At 37.5% G+C, this 20494-nt stretch overlaps 1 protein-coding gene across 1 annotated transcript in view; it reads right to left on the minus strand.

Annotated features, from left to right (window-relative positions):
• Positions 1 to 20494, minus strand: part of lrpprc (leucine-rich pentatricopeptide repeat containing) — a 136898-nt gene that overhangs the window by 85089 nt on the left and 31315 nt on the right. The window contains exons 7-11 of the mRNA XM_072580618.1: positions 18094 to 18220; positions 17047 to 17191; positions 15397 to 15554; positions 14332 to 14437; positions 11197 to 11304 (exon numbers count right to left, since the gene is read on the minus strand). Of these exons, the coding sequence (XP_072436719.1) occupies positions 11197 to 11304; positions 14332 to 14437; positions 15397 to 15554; positions 17047 to 17191; positions 18094 to 18220 (644 nt within the window). The remainder of the gene's footprint in view (positions 1 to 11196; positions 11305 to 14331; positions 14438 to 15396; positions 15555 to 17046; positions 17192 to 18093; positions 18221 to 20494) is intronic.

The following is a 20494-nucleotide window of genomic DNA, read 5'->3' on the forward strand; positions in this document are numbered from 1 at the left end:
ACCTTTACATTTTCCTAAGCACCCTGTTTCTTTTTGGGCAAGAATACCTTTTATTGAGCTGAATGAATGTTTTTATTCAGAATGGTCAGGTACCCAATTTCAAACGAAATTGTAAATCAACAGGTCAAGAGAATTTAAAAGACACTTTAACTGCCACTGCCCAATCTGAACCAGCTTTGAAACAAATTTTCTGAGAATTAGCAGTATATAAAATGTCTGCTTTATCTATTGTCTCAGCTCAGAATCAAGCCCTCTTACATATTTCACCTCTAACTCCGTATTACTCAGTGACAAGAGAGAAAAACAATCGCAATTCAAAAATATGCAGAACAATTAAAGCTGCCTTCAATTTTAAATGCTATTTTCAATTTAACTGGAAAGATGACTTCAAACACAACAAAACTTTACAGCTCTCCTTCCTCTTAAATCACATCAGAAGCAAATGTAACAATTCTGTTATTAGAAATGGACTTGTCAGCTTATACGACATCTTGAAGTAAGGCAGCATATGCTGTTCACAGCTCATCAGCTACCTCTGTCAGTTATTTGTAAATGTAAAATTTGCTTAAAGCTCTTCTAGCCTGAAGTGCCACCTTTAGAAAGTAAAGTAGCCTTCAATATTTTATGCAGTGCGCTACACTGCTGATAATCCAAAGTGATTTCCCTTTGAGCACAAATGTCTATGTGGGGCTAAGTCACTCTAAATTAAAGTCACAACACTTTTTTCCTATTTTGCCCCAGAACAACTTCATATTTATTTTTGCATTTATGCATTACTATATTTTGTGTGGGCAGGAAATGGAACAGTAAAAACGGTAAGGTAAATGAGCACATGCTTGCAGAGTATTTTGTACTTGAAAGATTACTTGTCAAATTAGTAAAGGAGGGCCACTAAGGCAATACTTACTAATGACCTATCTACATAAATATACCACCAATTTTAAGCTGTGAACCTGGATTACTTTATATAGCAACAACAGATGTTTTGGTATTGATTGAAACCCAAATGGCTATTTAGGCTGGTGTGCTCTGGATTCAAACAATTCAATCTTTTTATATCTTGAGGTCTGCACGCTCCTCATGGTTACAAAAATTGCATTGCACTATCATGCAATTTATGCATTCAAGTTCTGCTTTATGGCCTCTGCTCTTTAGCTGAAAAATACTTTTACATATATATGTAGATCAGTGTTTCATTCTTGTTTTGCCATTGAAAAGATCAATTATGTTCAAGTTCCCTCATAATTTACATCAGCAGCCAGAATCTTGAAATTCCGAGGCAGATCTTATTTGCTAAAGAAGGTGGTTTATATCATGTTAAAAAAAATTGTCAGCTGCAGTTACATTCACTCAGCTGTCACTCAATGTTTCCACTTAATCTAAAAGTAATGACGTGACAGTTTATTTGCAAAGAACTTCTCCGTCTAATGAAAAACTGCTGCTAATTAGCAGTACACAAACAATTAAGTCAGTAACCTCTGTCGATAATGACGCTCATAACTACAACTACAGAACAGATGCAGGATGACTAATCACTGTCTAAGAGGGAATTAAAAAAATAGACCTTTTCACAGACTCAAAGCTCATTCAAAACAGAAGCCAGTCAATTGAATTTTATTTAAGACCTTGGAAACAAAAAAAAATCCAGAAAACTTCATAATGCACACAAATTATTTCTACAGTAACATTAGGACATGCAACAAACCAGAATATGAATTGAAACTGCAGTGCTTGGAAGAAAAACATCTCCAAACTGAAATGCCCTTATTCAAAGCATCAATCCTCCCTCCTGGAAAGAGAAAAATTACTTCATGTGTAGAACCTGTGAAATAAAATTTATTAATTTCACTGTAGTTTCCAGAGCTATAATTTTACTGACTTGTTAAAAATCATTTCAATGAGCACTGTATGGTATTTGTGCACAATATACTGGTTATGAAGTAGTTCAACCATAACATTACCATGTACACAATTCTTTTCATGATACTTGGGCTATTTAAACCTTTCTTAGATTAAGTCAGTTTTTTGACAAACACATTAGACCAGGTTTATGAAAATTGCTAAATTACACCTGCACCAAATTGGTAAGATTGTAAGGACGCTGAGCGAGCTATACCTACCTTACATTTAATTCTAATGCATGCTTGATGCAATTTGTATCACAAATCAGCTCATTTCATTCTAATACTTGAATTTATACATTCCATTCATCTCAGCTGATCCCAATGACCCTGAATAACGCACCTAAACAGAAATCAAATCTTCACCAAGGCTGGCAATTTCAGCAACTTGTTAATAAACACTCAATAAGCTACACAAATACTTGTTTTGTCAAAATTGAACATTTTAGTTATCCTAATTCTAAATTATTTTCAAAATATTTAGTTCATTCATTGCTGTCATTGCAATTTCTTCAAAATGTATGGATGACTAAGTAAAATTTCCATGCAATTAGCACATGGTGAAAAATACTCTGTACTGTTACCCCTTTCCAAATTTAGGATTGTAAATGGGAAAAAAACAAATCTGAAGAACAGAATCATTGAGTCATTTTTGGCACACGAGACAGCCATTTGACTTATCGAGTCCATACCAGTTTGCCCTTGAAAAATAAGCCCCACTCCTCTACTTGGCCCCGACTGCTTACAAGTTTATTTTCTTCAAGTGCTCATCCAATTTCCTTCAGAAATTGATTGTTTCTATATACATCATTCTACAAGCAGCAAATTCCAGGTTATTACCATTCACATACAAGCAAAACAAATGTTGGGAAGCAGTAATCTGAGCAAATTCAGGTTGAAAATTATGTCACAAGCCAGGTCCTAGTACAACAGCAAAATGCATCCAGTAAATGGCATTTCTCTTGAAAGCATAACTGCTATTAACACATTAAATAGGCCTTGTGACAACCATGTCACAAATAATGCACTTAAATCAAGCAGGCTACGCAGTCCAAACTTCAGACAATTCTGTCCAACTCATTTCTTTCAATTATAAAGAAAATCTGCAGGTATTCTGACATAAAAAATGTAATACTTTCTATCCCTCAATATATGTCATTTCTTAGCTTCCTTTACATGAGAAAGTAAGCAGGTGAACTGCCCCCAATTCAACACCTCAGAACTTAAGCACTCTCCAAAGCGAAGACTTAATTTGGAAGACCAAGGTGCAAGAACATATTGAGGTAGACCACTAGACTCAACTAGAATGATATTCTTGGACCAAACAACTAGGTTATGAAAGGCAAAATACATTTTCAAACAGGTTTTCCTGCGTTTTCTTGAGTATGTTAAATGTAACATGCAGCCTAAAAGATTTCAGCTGCTTCATCAATGACCATTATCATATTACACAAAAGAATAATAAACCAGTAACAACTTGCTGCAAAATAACCCCAAAGTTTGGAAATATTAAAATCCGTTCATTATAAAAATGCAGTTCATGAAAGTATAATCAGATGCAAATATATTGATTCCCAAATAAGTGGGATTCTAAAGATTGTCAGTGGCATACAAATCAACAGGTAGGTGAGGAAACATTGCACATGATCAATGCAACAAGTCAAGACAGCAATGCCAATATTGGTTTAAATACCATTTTTCCAAATGCATTGCATTGCTAAACAGATTCTGCACATCAACCTGAAGACAACATTTAACATTCATTGCTTCCAGCTCTACTCTACTTAACTGACACTTCCATCTCTGGTCAAATATCTATCCATGACAGGCGATTTTGTTCTTGGCTGTTGTCACAATAATAATAAAAATGTTATTTAAAAAGCAGAATTTTGGTTGAACATCTAGTAGTTTGAACAGCAGAGACCAACATTTTTTCTGATTCTTTGTAAGCTATTTCTTCCCATTTAATATATTTCATGATGAGTTTTTTCAAAAAAAAAGATTTATCAAATGTTCAAGGCTAAGTGCTGCTTTTTTTTTCACATTTTATAATTCTGACAAGCATTGGAACAGATGTGCCTTCAACTAACAGTGGTGAAAAGCAGGTATGGGAAGAAATGACAGTTAAATTAAATAACAAAGAGCTGGAAGCAACAAGCTTTCATATTTTCTTTGTCTGATGTACAGTGTCTAGGCTGAGACATGCGATACAATTCATAATATTTACTTTTGAGCTTTACAGTCTCTGAACAGACATAAAATGTGGATGACAAAATAAAGTCAAAATTGGCTAAATCTGTATTTTACAACTGAAATATAAAATTGACATTTTTCAAAAAGATAAAACCTTCATACAGATGTTGAACCCCAAGATAATTTAGTTTCACAAGACAATGTTAGCAAAAAATCCTTCCTTGAATGCATGAGTGACATTGAATTGCTATGAAATACAATTTTCTAAGAAATATTAAAGCACCTGAAGATGATTTACAGTCACATTAGGGAACAGGTGGTCAGAAGTAAATATGGGTTCCTCAAATATGCATGAGAATAATCTCATCAATTAAAATAAAGAATGGTGGAAACGCTAAATGGTGATTGATTGTCAGTATTTACAGCAGAGGAAGAGAACATTATGTCAGTTGAACACAATTGCAATCATTTATTTGTTATGAAAAAATTGATCAAATTCAAATTTGGAATTCTGCAATCTATACTAGCATTTAAAATTACTGGATTATAATAAAGGTGCTCTGATATCGACAAACAACTAGTTCACGTGCATGTTGGTTCTTGGCAATTGAGGTCCGAATGGATTTGATATCTTCTGCCTTTGAAGCATTCAGAGGGAACAATCATTTTGTTCAGTTAGCATCTAACACAAGATTTTGCACAATGACACAAAGAACAGAAGATCTAACGATTACACGATTTGGAAATGATCCAGAAACAGAAACAGGTGTCAATTCAGTGGAAGGATTAACGATTAACAACATCAAAATGAGGATGAACACATCTTTAATAGGTTTGGCTATTACTGCAGAATACAGAATTTGAAAGAAGTAATGTCTGAATGAATCCAAGGAATGTCTAAAGAACAGTTAATGTGTGAACTGCAGGAAATTGTGCAGAGCAAGTGCCTTGAAATGACAAAGAGAATTGGGAAGAACAGGTCAAAGTTAAAGATGAAACCAAAGAAATTATACATTTACAAAGAGTTATAGTCCTGTGACAAATGTCAATATAGAGGACTCCATCAAGTTTACAACATGAGATACATTACATAGAACATAACAGCGCAGTACAGGCCCTTCGACCCTCAATGTTGCGCCGCCCTGTCTTACTAATCTGAAGCCCATCCATCTACACTGTTCCATTTACATCCATATGCCTGTCCAATGACGACTTAAATGCACTTAAACTTGGCGAATCTACTACCATTGCAGGCAATGCATTCCATATCCTTACTACTCTCTGAGTAAAGAAACTACCTCTGACATCTGTCTTATACCTACCTCCCCTCACTTTAAAGCTGTGTCCCCGAGTGTTTGCCTTCCCCATGCTTGGAAAAAGGCTCTCTGTCCACCCGATCTAACCCTCTGATTATCTTGTACGTCTCCATTAAGTCACCTCTCAACCTTCTTTTCTCTAACGAGAAGAGCCTCAAGGCCCTCAGCCTTTCCACATAAGACACTCCCTCCATACAAGGCAACATCCTCGTAAATCTCCTCTACACCCTTTCCAAAGCTTCAACATCCTTCTTATAATGCGGTGACCAGAGCTGTACACAATACTCCAAGTGTGGCCATACCAGAGCTTTGTACAGCTGCAGCATAAGCTCCTGGTTCCGGAACTCAATCCCTCAATTAATAAAGGCCAAAACACTATATGCCTTCTTATCAACCCTGTCAATCTGGGTGGCAACTCTCAGGGATCTGTGTACAAGGACACAGAGATCCCTCTGCTCATCCGCACTCCCAAGAATCCTACCATTAGCCCAGTACTCTGCATTCCAATTACTCCGTCCAAAGTGTATCACCTCACACTTGTCCACATTAAATTCCATTTGCCACCTCTCAGCCCAGCTCTGCATCCTATCCATGTCTCTTTGCAACCTACTACACCCTTCCTCACTATCCACAACTCCACCTACCTTAGTATTGTCTGCAAATTTGCTAACCCACCCTTCTATGCCCTCATCCAGGTCATTTGTAAAAATGACAAACAGCAGTGGACCTAACACTGACCCTTGTGGTATGCCGTTAGTAACTGGACACCAAGATGAACATGTTCAGTCAACTACAACCCTCTGTTTTCTTTCAGCAAGCCAATTACTGATCCAAACTGCTATGTCTCCCACAATCCCATTCCTCCGCATTTTGTACAATAGCGGACTATGCTGAAATCCATATACACCACATCAACCGGTTTACTCTCATCTGCCTGTTTGGTCACTTTGTCAAAAAAGCCAATAAGATTCGTTAGGCACAACCTACCCTTCACAAAATCGTGCTGACTGTCCCTGATCAGATTATTCTTTACTAGATGGCTATAAATCCTATCTTTTATAACCTTTTCCAACACTTTACCAACAACTGAAGTGAGACTCACTGGTCTGTAATTACCAGGGTTGTCTCTACAACCCTTTTTGAACAGGGGAACCACATTTGCTATCCTCCAGTCCTCAGGCACTATTCCTGCAGACAATGATGATTTGAAGATCAATGCCAAAGGCTCGGCAATCTCTTCACTTGCTTCCCAGAGGATCCTAGGATAGATCCCATCTGGCCCAGGGGACTTGTCCACCTTCACATTCTGTAATAATTTCAATACCTCTTCAATTCCAATACCTCTCCAAAACCTCTACATTGTACTTCAACATTAAGTTACGAAAGATTGATTAGAATGATATCTTAATTCACTAAATCATGACAGTCAATACAAGGATAAGGAATATAGAATTATGAAAACACATGGAGGAATAAGAAAAATTCCATCAAAATCTGGGAGAAGTTATTTGATAATTACCGATGCAGTCTTTCGTGAAGTATGTGCTGTTGAGTAAACCATCTTAAGGCACAAAATAAACTTGACACAAAGTGCGATAAATAATTTTGGCAAGAAAAGTGGATTTGCACCTTACCTTGTCAGTAACTAGTTATGGCTCCTTAACAATAACCGATACAAACAAGGAGCAGGGGGTTGGCCATTCAGTCTATCAAGCCCTCTCCGTCATTCAATAAGGTCATGGCTCTAAACTTAAATTCATATTCCTGCTTTCCCAAACTGGCAGGGAATTGAACTGGTAAAAGGAAGTAGAAGAGCTGCAAGGGAGACTAGAAGACAGAAGAAACAAAGGCGAGCATCTTGTGTGCCACAAACGTAGGACAATACCATGAAGACAAAGTTAAGGGCAAACCACATGAACATGTGTGACATTCACAACAAGATAAATAATCTAAAAGCACAAATGAAAGTATACGATTATAATTGCCATGAAAGAAGCATGGCTGCACAGTGACCAAGACTGTGAACAGAATATTCAAGGATATTTGATGCTGAGGAAGGATAGACAAGAAGGAAAAGGAGGTGGAGTTGCATGGATAATGTGAAATGGGACTAGTACCTTTTTAAGGGAGAATTGCAGATCACAAGATAACTGTTTGGATAGTACCATGAAACTACGAGGGGCAACAGTGGTTCGTTGAAGTTATTTATATACCAAATAATGGTGGTAGTGTGGGTCTTGGGATAAATTCAAGAAATGAGAGAATCTTGTACCATATACACACAAGTACCATGGATAACTTCAATCTGCAGAGAAACTGGGTAAACCAAATGCGTGTTAAAGCTGTGGAAACGAGCTTCTGGAAAATGTTAAGAATGGGTTCCAAGAACAGCATGTTAAAGAGTCAGCAAAGTGTGGAGCTGGACTCTGACTCTCCAGCATCCGCAGTCCTCACGATCTCTCAGCATATTGAAGAGCCAACAACAGGTCAGGCTATATTGGATGTAGTATTATGTAATGAAAATAGGCTAGTTACTGATCTTACTGCAATATAGTCTTCAAGGATGAAAGACTACAATGATGGAATTTTGCATCAAACCTGAAAGTGAGGTAGTTCAATCTGAAGCAGAGTTAAATTTGAATTAGGAAAATTTTGAAAACATGAGGCACAAGTGAAATTACATTAAATGGCATGATTGTATGTAGTCAGTAGACAGTCTTTAAAGAACTTTTACTTGGCTGACAGCAAATTGACATTCATTCAAGGTACCAACTCAAAAAGGGTAAGTCAGATGTGCTAGCCAAAATAGTTAACAACTGGATAAAATTTAAAAAGGCTGATAATGTGATTTCAACTCCCTTTGTTTTGTGGGGATATTATGACACTGGGTGGAGAAGTTCATTGTAACTCTCTTTAGTTCGACTACTTCACTGACCACAATGTAAATTTAAATGCTATATCCAGTTACAGATATAGCCAGAGATATCTTCTCTATATTAGGTTTATATTAAAGACAATCAAGATTCTTTAATTAAGATCAAAATTATTGATTAGAAACATGAGACTTAGAATTATAGAGATGTACAGCACGGAAACAGACCCTTTAGTCCAACTTGTTAATGATGACCAAATATCCCAACCTAATCTAGTCCCAATTGCAAGCACAATGCCCATATCTCTCTAAACATTTCTTACTCATATAGCCATCCAGGTGCCTTTTAAACGTTGGAATTGTACCAGCCTCCACCACTTGCTCTGGCAGCTTATTCCATATAAGCATCACCCTTGGTGCCTCTTGGGTTCCTTTTATATCTTTCCCCTCTCAACCTAAGCCTATGCCCTCTAGTTCTGGACTTCCTCCCCCCAGGGAAACAACTTTGTCTATTTATCCTATCCATGCCCCTCATGATTTTATAAACCTCTATAAGGTCACCCCTCAGTCTCTGACGCTCCAGGGAAAACAGCCCCAGCCTATTCAGTCTCTCCCTATAGCTCAAGTCATCTCAACCCTGGCAACAACCTTGTAAATCTTTTCTGAACCCTTTCAAGTTTCACAACATCCTTCCAATAGGAAGGAGATCAGAATTGCACGCTGTTTGAAATATACATTACCTACCCTTCCAAGTACCACAAAACAATCACATGCACAAACACAAAAATTTTGGTCATTTTCTTTCTTTTTACTTTTGCTGTTTTTCTTTTCTCTCTTTAAAAGCCTTTTTCAGCATCTATGGCAAGGAGAGAACAGGCCCAGTCTCCTGAGCATGTGTGGCGGCAGCAGCAGCAATTGAGATGGCTTGTCTTAGCAATCGGTGGCAGCAGCAGAGGCCAGTGGTGGAGAATGTCCCAGGAGGAGACTGATAGAAATTCCAGACCACGGACATGCCCAGGAAGACAAGATTTCAAAATCTTGACTTTTTGATTTTCATTTGGATCGGGACTTGAAGATTTGAAGATTTTTCATTGGGCTCTATTTCTTTTACTTCTCTTGTTATTTAAAATAGAAAATACAAAACCAGAATTTAAGATGACAGTGGAGAAGAGAGACTTGGTACACCTTTCACTGTATGCCCGTACTTTAGTACACATGACAATAAAATCTAACTCCAATTCCATACTAAGTGGAAAGAAAAATGTTGCTCCGTCTGCAGAGATTCACCTTTGGAAAAAGAAATGGACAGTAATGGCTAGTTCTTGAAGGCAGAAAGGTGTGGAATGTTCAGGAGACTATCAATCTGCTGTTCTGGCATGTGTAAATGTTCTAGCATTACCAAGCATACACATTTGTCTCTGGGAGCTCTGAAAACATAGCTTTCTTAGGAAACACAGTCGTGAAAATTCTTCCAGATATTTTCAGGGGACAATTTGGTTTCATTGTGGACTGACAACAAGATTTTTTCAGAAACTCAACTCCTAAACATTTTAACCTTCAACAGGCTGTTTACCAACCACTCCAAATAATATTTAAGTCGACACTGAAAGCTTACAGTGACAAATCCAGACAAGTAGTTTCCAGTAAACAAACATTTGTCAAGACATGCAACTACCAAATAATGCATTGCTAAAAACATGTTTCAAAATTTTTTTGACCTTAAAAAAATTCCCAAATTCTCATAGTACTTCAACTCAGAACCACAAAAAGCAGGAATTATAAAGTCATCACAGGGATATAGATTAAGTGAGTAGGCAAGGATCTGATCAGTGGAATGTATGTCAGAAAACCAGAGGTTGTCCAGTTTGGCAGGAAAAATAGAAAAACTATTATCAGGGTACAGCTTAGAGATACAAAAGGTGTTGTGTTAGAATGCAGGTTCAGCAATAATGTGTGGACTTGTTAGGCTGAGGGGCCTGTTTCCACACTGCAGGGATTCCTACCTCAAAAAATAATTAATTAATTCAGGAAAGCTATTGAAATACTTTCATTTATTGCAATGAGAGTTGAATACAAACGTAGGGAGGCTATGTTTCAGTTGAACAGAGCACTGCTAAGACCATGTCTGAAGTACCATACACAGTATTGGTCACCTTGGTTCAAGAAAAATATAATGTTTTGAAATCAATTCAGAGATGATTTACCAGACTAAAACCTGAAATGGGCAGGTTGCTCATTTCAGAAAGGGCTGACCAGGTTTGGCTTGCATATACTAGAGTTTAATAGACTAAGAGATGACTTGATTGAAACGTATCCCAAGAGATCTTAACACAGGAGATCAGGAGAGACGTTTTTCTCTTGCAGGATAATCTGAAACTAAGGATCACTATTTTAAAAGTGTCCTCTATTTATCTTAAAATTCTAAACCTTCACCAAAGATCAACTAATTGAAAATTATATATCTTTCATTAAAACTTGACAGCAACCTTAAAAAGCTACAGCTGGAAATGTCCAGATGAGAATCAGACAAGAGAAATCTACCAGTCAAAACATAACCACTCATTAATTATAATTATTATTGAATGATTATGTCCCATATAGAATCAGAATTCTTCTTAAAAATAAAAACATATTTACAGAACAAATTCAGACAGACATTAGACATTGGAGTTCCTTAGGGAATTGGAATGGGCTTAGGATCCAAGATTAGATTTCAAATTAATGCTGTTTAAATGTTAAAATACTTCTGCGAAACTGTACTTCACACTTCAGATCAGAACACTTTGTGCATGATCATACTGAAGTTCTCTTAGCTAACTTACATTACTCATTTAGCTTATTCATGAATCATACAACAAACATTTTGTCTTATTGAAAATAATCAGCAAACGAGAAGGTTTCAAATATCACCAACCTTGTGTGTTTTTTTCTTTCTGATGCTGGGCTAGCAGAGGCCAAAAATAATGGGGCCGAACAGATAAACCTTTCTTCTGCATGATCTTCATGAGCTCAACAGACATTTCTAGAAATATTTAAAAAAAAATTTATCATCAGAAATACTGAACAGAAAGATACGAGAATAGAAAAAAGTTGTCCAATTCCCATGGTATTTGACAACAAAATACAAACTCAATTCCAAGTGTTTTCATATGCTTACAGTTCTGATTGGTCTTCTACAGGATGTTGTTAAACTTGAGAGAGTGCAGCAAAGATTTACAAGGATGTTGCCAGGACTGGAGTGTTTGAGCGATAGGGACCTACTGATTAGGCTGGGGCTTTCGTCCCCAGAACAAAGGCTGAGGGTGACCTTATAGAAGCTTATAAAATGATAACTGGTACAGATATGGTGAACAGTCAGGGTCTTTTTCCCTCGGGTGAGTGAGTGGTGGGAGTCCTAAGACGAGAGAGTAAAGGTTCAAGGCAAGGGAAAAGATTTGAAAAGGAGCTGAGGGGTAACTTTTTCATGCAGAGGGTGGTACACATATGGAACAAGCTGCCAGAGGAAGTGGAAAGAGACACATACAATAACATTTAAAAGGCATCTGAATGGGTACATGAATAGGAATAGCTTAGAGGGACATGGGTCAAATGCAGTCAAATTGGGCTAAGTTCAATTGGAATGTCCAGTCATCATGGACAAGTTGGACCGAAGGGTTTGTTTCCATGCTGTGAAACTCAATAATTCTTGAAGTGCAACATGTAATTAATTTTCTTTTTATTAATTCCAATTTTATTTGTACGGTTATGAACAAGTGACATGTATAAAATATTATTTTATTTGATGCAGTGTTTTTTGCACTTGTCATCACTAATTCACAAAAAAATGCCGAAGATTATCTTCTGAAATGATTTTGAAAATACAAATTCTACAAACAAAATATTTTTTGCCCCTTCCATGAATTTAGGATGTGAGTTTTTTTTTTTAAATTCACTCAGAGGAATCGTTGGCTGGGCCAGTTTTTCTTGCCCAAAACCTAGTTGTCCTTGAGAGGGTGCTAGTAAGCTGCCTTCTTAATCACTGCAGCCCATTTGCTGTAGCTTAGACCAATGATGCCATTAGAGAAGGAATTGAGGGATTTTGTTCCACCAACACTGAAGAAATGATAATAAATTTCCAAGTTAAGATGGCTCAGTGGTACACTTGCAGGTGGTGCTGTTCCCACATATCTGTTGCTCTTGATCTTCAAGATTGCAGAGGATACAGGTTTGGAAGGTGCAGTGGACTGAGATCTGGCAAATTTCTGCAATGCATCTTGTGAATAGTACACACTGCAACAGTTATGGATGCAATGCAAATCAAGTGGGCTGTTTTGTCTTAGATGGTGTTAAGCTTCTCAAGTCTTGTTGGAGCTGCGTTCATTCAGGGAAATGGAGAGCATTCCATCACACTCCTGATTTGTGTTGTAACTGCTGCACAGACTTTGGGAAGTCAGGTGAGTTACTTACAGCAACACTTGCAGTCAGTTTAGCTTCTGGTCAATGATAGCTCCCAGGATGTCGATAATGGCCATTCAGCGATAGTAACACCATTGAACGTCAATGGGTCGCAGTGGTAGAGCCTCTTATTGGAGGTAGTCATTGCTTGGCGTTTGTATGACTTGAACATTGCTTGCCACTTTTCAGCACAAGCCTGAATAACGTCCAGGCCCTAGTGCACTTGGACTTGAATTATTTCAGTATCTGAGGAGCTGGGAATGACGTTAGAGATTGTGCAATCATTGGTGAATGTCTCCAATTCTGATCTTATGATGGAGTGAAGGCCATTAATGTAGTAGCTAAAGATGGTTGGGCCCAGGACACTACCTTGAGTAACTCCTGCATTAACATCCTACAGCTTAACCTCCATCAACCATAACCATCTTCCTATGTGCCATGCATGATTCCAATCATTCAAGAGTTGTCTCCAGCCCCATACCCCCATCCACCCATACCCAATTAGTTTGAGATTCTTGAGACCACACTCAGTCAAATGCAGCCTTGATGTCAGGAGCTGTCATTCTCAGCCAAGGTCTGGAATTCAGCTCTTTTGTCGACATTTGAAGTGAAGTCTGTAGCAAAGTGGCCCTGGCAGAACCCAAACTGGAGGACAGTGAAATGAGCAAATTGGTGCTGCTTAATGGCACCGTTGATGACACCTTCCATCACTTTACTGACAATCAAGAGTAGACAGATGGGGTGGTAATTGGCTGGGTTGGATTTGTTCTGCTTTTTCTATGCAAGACCTGAGCAATTTTCCATATTATTGGGTAAATGCTAGTACTGCAACAGTTTGACTAGGTATGCAGCAAGTTCTGGATACATCTTCAGTCCTGCTGCCTGAGTGTCGTCAAAGTCCATAGCTTTTGCAGTATCAAGCCTCCAAATGTTTTTTGATGTCACGTGGAGTGAATCAAATTGGCTGAAGACTGGCACTTGTGATGCTGGGGAGCTGTGGAGGATGCAGTGATGGATCACCCACTCGGCACTTCTGGCTGAATGCTTCAGCCTTATCAAATCTGGGCGCCATCACCCGAGTTTCTGATTAATAGTTAGCAATAATACCACTCGGCCACAGCCCTCTCTAATGAAAAGAGGAATGGTTCCACTTCGTACAGTTACTAATGCTGCTTGGGTTGCACTGACATGCACACAAAATCTGCATTTAAATGGCTCAACCGACACCTTTATACGCAGAGGTCCACTAATCTGGGTTTTTACACTGCAGACATCTCTGGTCAGTTACACCAAAGGCAAAGTTAAGTGAAAAGAAATGCTATTAGTTTTGCAGAAGTCAGTCCTGCATTTTACTGGATGAAGAGAAGCTCTCTATGGAACAGAAATAATTGTCTGCTGACCTAAATCCTTTTCATATCAAGTACACTTATACAGCCAGTCTTAGTGCTTTCTTCTATACAAATTAAATTTGTGGAAGTAAAATTCAAATTGTAGTTCGAGCTTAATTAAAGTAGCCCTTAGCCATGTTTCACACATGACACACGTAACATAGTAATTTCTTTTTATAAAGCTAATTATTAATCAATATCCTTCAAACTTCTCACATAATACAAACCAGATTTTTTGGCATCCAGTGCACAGTAAAGAGCAAAGTGGAAAGGAGCTGAATGCAAATTGGCCTCTATTAGTCCCTCACAGAAGTGACAGAGCTTGTCTATTGTCTAGAAGAGAATAAAAAAACAAATTAATTACTTCCTTAAAGAAAATGGCCATCCATACAAATAGAACCAAAATACCACCCCGAGAAAAAGAACAGGAAATGATATCACTGCAGGAAATGACATCACCAACCCAAGGAAACCAAAACACAAATAAAAAGCAAGCCATATTTCATCTGGAGGCATACTGATAATGTTACCTAGCATAGTGATGAAACGTCTGAAAACGAACCTTCCAGCTCAGCGAGCAAACCTACATCCAGATCTTTTGTCCATGTTTGAACAAAGACTGTCATGAAGACAGAAGCAGACTACCTTGGACAGAATGCAAATCAAGTATCAATGAGCTGGTGACTGCAGTATCCAATGCCTTCAGCTGTTTCTTAACATCACATGGAGTGAATCCAATTGATTGAAGGCTTGCATTTGTGATATTGAGGATCTCAGGAGGAGACCAAGATGAACCATCCTCTCCATATTTCTGATTGAAGAAGTTTGCAAATGCTCTAGCCTAGTTGTTGGCACTGTTATGCTGAGCTCCCTATCATGAGATTGGGTATATTTTAGATGTTAACTGTCCACACCATTCATAACTGGATGGGGCAGGACCACAGGGGTTAAGTCTGATCCATTGGTTGAGGAATCACGTAGCTCAATCATTTATTGGTTTTGCATGCAAACAGGCCTGTGCCATTGCTTCACTATGTTCATGTTTCATTTTTAGTTATAGATGGTATGCCTTCATGCACTCTTCACTGAGCCAGCATTGCCCACCCTGTTTAATGACAGCGCTGGAGTGGGGGATATTCTGGCCTATGAATTTACAGATTATGGTTAAATACAATTCTGCTGATGATCAACAGTACCTCACTGATACTGTTATCACCAAGTTTTTTGAACATACAATAATTTTGATTAGACACCTGATTATTATGGGACTATTATCCATTACTTTGTCTTACCGTGTCTTGATTAGTACAGTGCCGGATGAAAAAGTTACCAAGATCTAATGAATCGCCATTTTGGTTCTCAGACTGAAATGTAGGAAAAGTTTTCAACACTTGGAAAGCAGTTTCTTCCCAACCTTGTGTAATCAAGCTCAAACATAGATTCATTGCATCTGTAACAATCAACAAATCACAAAATAAGCCAAACTGTGACAATTATTCCATTATAACCAAAAAGATTGTAATTATGAAATATAATTCTTAATCAACATTTAAATATGGTCGGCCTACAGATGAAAAGTCTGCTCAGCTACTATTTGATGTTTTACTGTGCTTGATCTCATAAAAGTGTACTAAGTATTGTAATCCAACAACAGATTCATAAACATTAATTGAAGCTTGCAACAAAAAAAACTGCTACCGGAAAATGGTGTGTTCAATGTTAGGATTTCTCAAAATTTCTCTTAACCAATGTTTTAAAATAGACCAATAACTACATGAACAAAAATGAAAACATTAAAATTTCACAATTTATTTTGTGAACCAGGTAAATGATTTAAGTTGTGGATAATCTCAAAACGAAGAGAGAAACTGCCGATATACTCTAAATTAAGTGTTATGTTTGAAAAATTCACTCACAGGGACATCATAGTGGCTCAGTGGTGAGCACTGCTGCCTCACAGTGCCATAGACCTGGATTCACTTCCACCACTCAGGCAACTGTCTGCACGCAATATGCACATTCCCCCTGCGTCTGCGCAGGTTTCCTACCACAGTCTAAAGATGTGCAGGTTAGATGGATTGGCAATGCTGAAGTTGCCCAAAGTGTCCAGGGATGTGTAGGTTGGATGGATTAGCAATGAGAAATGCAGTGTTACAGGGGTAGGGATTGGGAATTAAATCTGGTTGGGATGCTCTTCGGACACTATGTATGGACTCGATGGGCTGAATATCCTGCTTCCATGCTAAAAAGATTCGATGATATGATTCTAAGATTATTCTGTGCTCTCATTTAATCCTTCACAACTACTGTAAAAGTCTTGAAATAGAGTGCGAGAAGATCCATCGTTTCATTCATTATGTCAATGAGGCAGAACTTAATATAACATGAAATTAAACACAACTGTGTTTCTAGTTTGTCCAAAATCAGAAGGCAGAGCAACCAATGGACATTCTCAACATGCCAAAAGAATGGCTACTGTCCTTAAAGAATCCAAGCAGAGATATCAGATGCTAACAACTTGTATTATTTTGACCATTTGCAGCTTTCCTCACTGCGTCTCTCTAAATACTTAGAATATTAATTATGGAACACAACTCCTTAGAATATTGCAATAACAAAAAACTGGTATTTTAGCAATTAATGCTTAAGTACAGGATAAGGAGATTTTTAGTCTAATATTCATTTAAACTTGCCCAAAAACTTACATTTTACGAGCTTGTCATTTGCCATAGCTTATGCTAATAGAAAAACAATTATTAGGATAATACAGTACTTTTCATCCATATAAACAGAAACAAAATTAGTTTTTACTTAGCAGGCTTTTTCCAGTTTGAATATGTTCTACACTGTCTAAGTCAAATTTCAAGAATCCTGAAGTGAATAAGATTTGAGAAATCACAACTGAAAACCACATATATCCACAACACTAGTGTAGAACTCGCCTGGTACATATCCCCTGTCATGTCTCATCCGCTCCACAATATCCTGAACATATTGTGGATAGCCAGACTTGGCCAGGCTGAAAATGATTTGCATCAAGTCCCTGTCCATCAGGCTGGCATCTGTCTTTTCAACTTTCTCCAGTGTCTATCAACAAGAGAAAAATTAAGCACACAAAAATAGACTTTACATTCAAATCACATAAATATCTTAAGGCTGTGCTAAGACAATTCTTTTTCGCTTTCAACACCTTTTAATCTTGTTCCTTCTCCCAAACTTGTCACAATCTGTTCTTTTAAGCTTTACCCTACCAATTCTTATCGTGTACCATCTGAATAAACAATTTATAGAGTTTAAATTTAGTAAATAAGTTCGGAGATTGAAACATTTATTTTCCATGGCATATACGGATATATTTATTTACATATAAAATTTATAACCTGAATTTATGGGACTCTTTATAAAAAGTCACTTCAAAATAAACAGAAATACTGAATTTGAAAATCTGAACTTTTACTTCCTCCTACTTTTGTAGTCTCAGTCAAACTAATTTTTATTGCAATCATTTGTTACCTGATGTCATCTAACAAAGAGAGAAAACAGCAAACCATAAATAATGGCATTCTGTAGAATGCATACGAGAAATTTTATACCATATCACAAACCAAATGGCAATTTTTAAAACTTTCATGGAAATGCATAATTAAATAAAAGACCCTTGGCGACAGAAATTGCATAAACTTACAGAAGTTTACAAAGTTACAGAAGCATCATAAACTAAATTCTAGCATGCTTACACTCAAAAGACCCCAATAGTGTTTGGTTTTCATTATTTTGAACAGCGACAACTTCAAAAATATGACTTTTGACAAATGACTAAACAGTACAAATAAAAACAAACTGTTGCAGCAAATCAAACTTTAGTCTATTCACATAATTTCAGGATTTTTGCATAAAACTTAATTCCCAAGAATAGGTAATGTTTCTACATAAATTTCTATTGCAATTAAGTTGAACTTGAACAAAAGCAGATGCTGCCCAGTTTTTACCTGTTTCACATTCTCAATATCTCCCTTTTCAGCATATGCATTCAGTAGTGCAACATAGGTATCCGGACCAGGCTCAATTCCTGCACCTCCCATCACAGTTAGAATGCCCTCTGCATTTTCCATATCACTGGAATAAAGTTTAAGAGTTAAAGCACCACACAGATAAAACACAAGATATAGAAGCAGAAATAGGTGATTCAGCCCATGCAAACTATTCCACCATTCATTGAGATCATGGCAGATCTGATAATCCTCATCTCCACTTTCTTGCAATTTCCCTATAAGCCTTGATTCCCTTAAATGATCAAAAATCCACATATCTCAGCCTGTTGAACTATAATTACCGACCCAGCCTCAATAGCCTTCCAGAGGTACACAACCTTCTGAGAGAAGAAATGCCTCAGCTGTCTTAAATATGCAACCCCTTATTCTGAGATCTACAGATGCTACACAGCTCAGTTAAAACTGAACAATGGAGATATCCAACAGTCAATACTATACTTGTTCGAATAAACACAAAGTATCTGAAGCATTCGTGCACTGGCATATTTTATACTGTCTGAGTAGTTGTCCTCCAGATACATCTCAAGTACTCAAAGTACCAAAAATCACTTTTAAATGCAGACACTGTTATTACGCAGCTAACGGTTTTAGCCAAATTGTACATGAGAACCAATCAATTAGAAAATTTTAATCTTCACTATTTATTTATTTATCATGGTCGGTAGAGGGAAGAATGTTGACAAAGAATAATGGCCAGGGCATACTATTCTTCTTGGGATGAGATCATAAACATCCATTTGAATCACAGCAAATGGATATACTGAATTTCACAATCCAAGAGCACAGCCTTCAATCAGCACTGCAGTGGAGAATCAAACAAAATTTAGAAATGAAATGAAGTTTAAAAATGGAGATAAAACCTTTAAATTTCTAGTTCAAAAACAAGGTGGCAACCAAGTGAAAAAAAACATTCATGCTACAGACCTTTCTTGTGAGTAACAAGACAATGAAATCAGTACAAAGATATGGTCATATGCCAGACAGCTCAATTAAATTACCCATGCACAGTGTTGAAGTTATTGACTAAATACAGAAGGATTGAACACTTAAGATGCTTCCCAGCTCTACTTCATCAATGTACAATGGGACAACAATGAAACTGGACAATATAAAATTTGGGTAAGAATTTACATAATCCCCATTCAGACTGCAGACAAGATTTACAAGAGTCAGATCTGACTCCAGTATTGTTGAAACATACTTGAAATCTTGCTAAAATAACACAAATATAAAATGTTATTGTATTACTCAGAGTAGCAGGAGCATGGAACACACTGCCTGCAACAGTTGGTAGACTCGCCAACTTTCAGGGTATTTAAATGGTCATTGGATAGGCATATGAACGAGAATAGAATAGTGTAGGCTAGATGGGCTTCAGATCGGTTCCACAGGGTGGCGCAACACTGAGGACCAAAGGGCCTGTACTGCGCTGTAATGTTCTATGCTCTTTAAATAAGATCACACAAGATGCAAATCAAATCAAGGTTGTAATAAAATTACAAAATAAATTTACTAAAACAGAGAGATGCGCAAAGGAGACGGGTCTATCCTAAATTAGTCATATTAAAATACAAGAAAACATGACCAAAACAGTTCAGACTTGAGGTTCATGACACTACCTGTCCTTTTATCAAAGAAAAGGCACACAAGGGAAGACAGTACTGTTGAATGTTTACAATTATATGGACTATACACATGCACTAAACCACCTTAACCATAGTTAAACAAATCCTAACAATGTTGTTTCCACCATGAAAACCTGCAGTCTGATGCAGATTTTGTGCAGCAATTATTTATATCATAGCGTCATAGAGATAAACAGCACAGAAGCAACTTTGGGTCCAACCAGATATCCCAAAATAAATCTAGTCTCAAATCTCTCTAAACCATTTCTATTCATATACCCATCCAACCTCCACCACTTCCTGGGGCACCTCATTTCATACAATGCACCACCCTCTGCATTAAAAAGTTGCTCCTTAAGTCTCTTTTATATCTTTTCACTCTCACCTTAAACCTATGCCCTCCAGTTTTGGACTCCCCTACCCCAGGGAAAAGACCTTGTCTACTGACCCTATCCATGCCCCTCATGATTTTATAAACCTCTAAGGTCACCCCTCAGCCTCCAAAGCTCCAGAGACAACAGCCCCAGTCTATTCAGCCTCTCGGTACACTTCAAACCCTTCAACCTTGATAAGATCCTTGCAAGTCTTTTCTGAACCCTTTCAAGTTTCACAACATCCTTCCGAAAGCAGGGAGACCAGAATTGAATGCAATATTCCCAAAGTGACCTAAACAGTATACTGGACAACCATAACATGACCTCCCAACTCCTACA

The sequence above is a fragment of the Chiloscyllium punctatum genome, chromosome 11 (assembly GCF_047496795.1).
Source record: "Chiloscyllium punctatum isolate Juve2018m chromosome 11, sChiPun1.3, whole genome shotgun sequence".
NCBI lineage: Eukaryota > Metazoa > Chordata > Chondrichthyes > Orectolobiformes > Hemiscylliidae > Chiloscyllium > Chiloscyllium punctatum.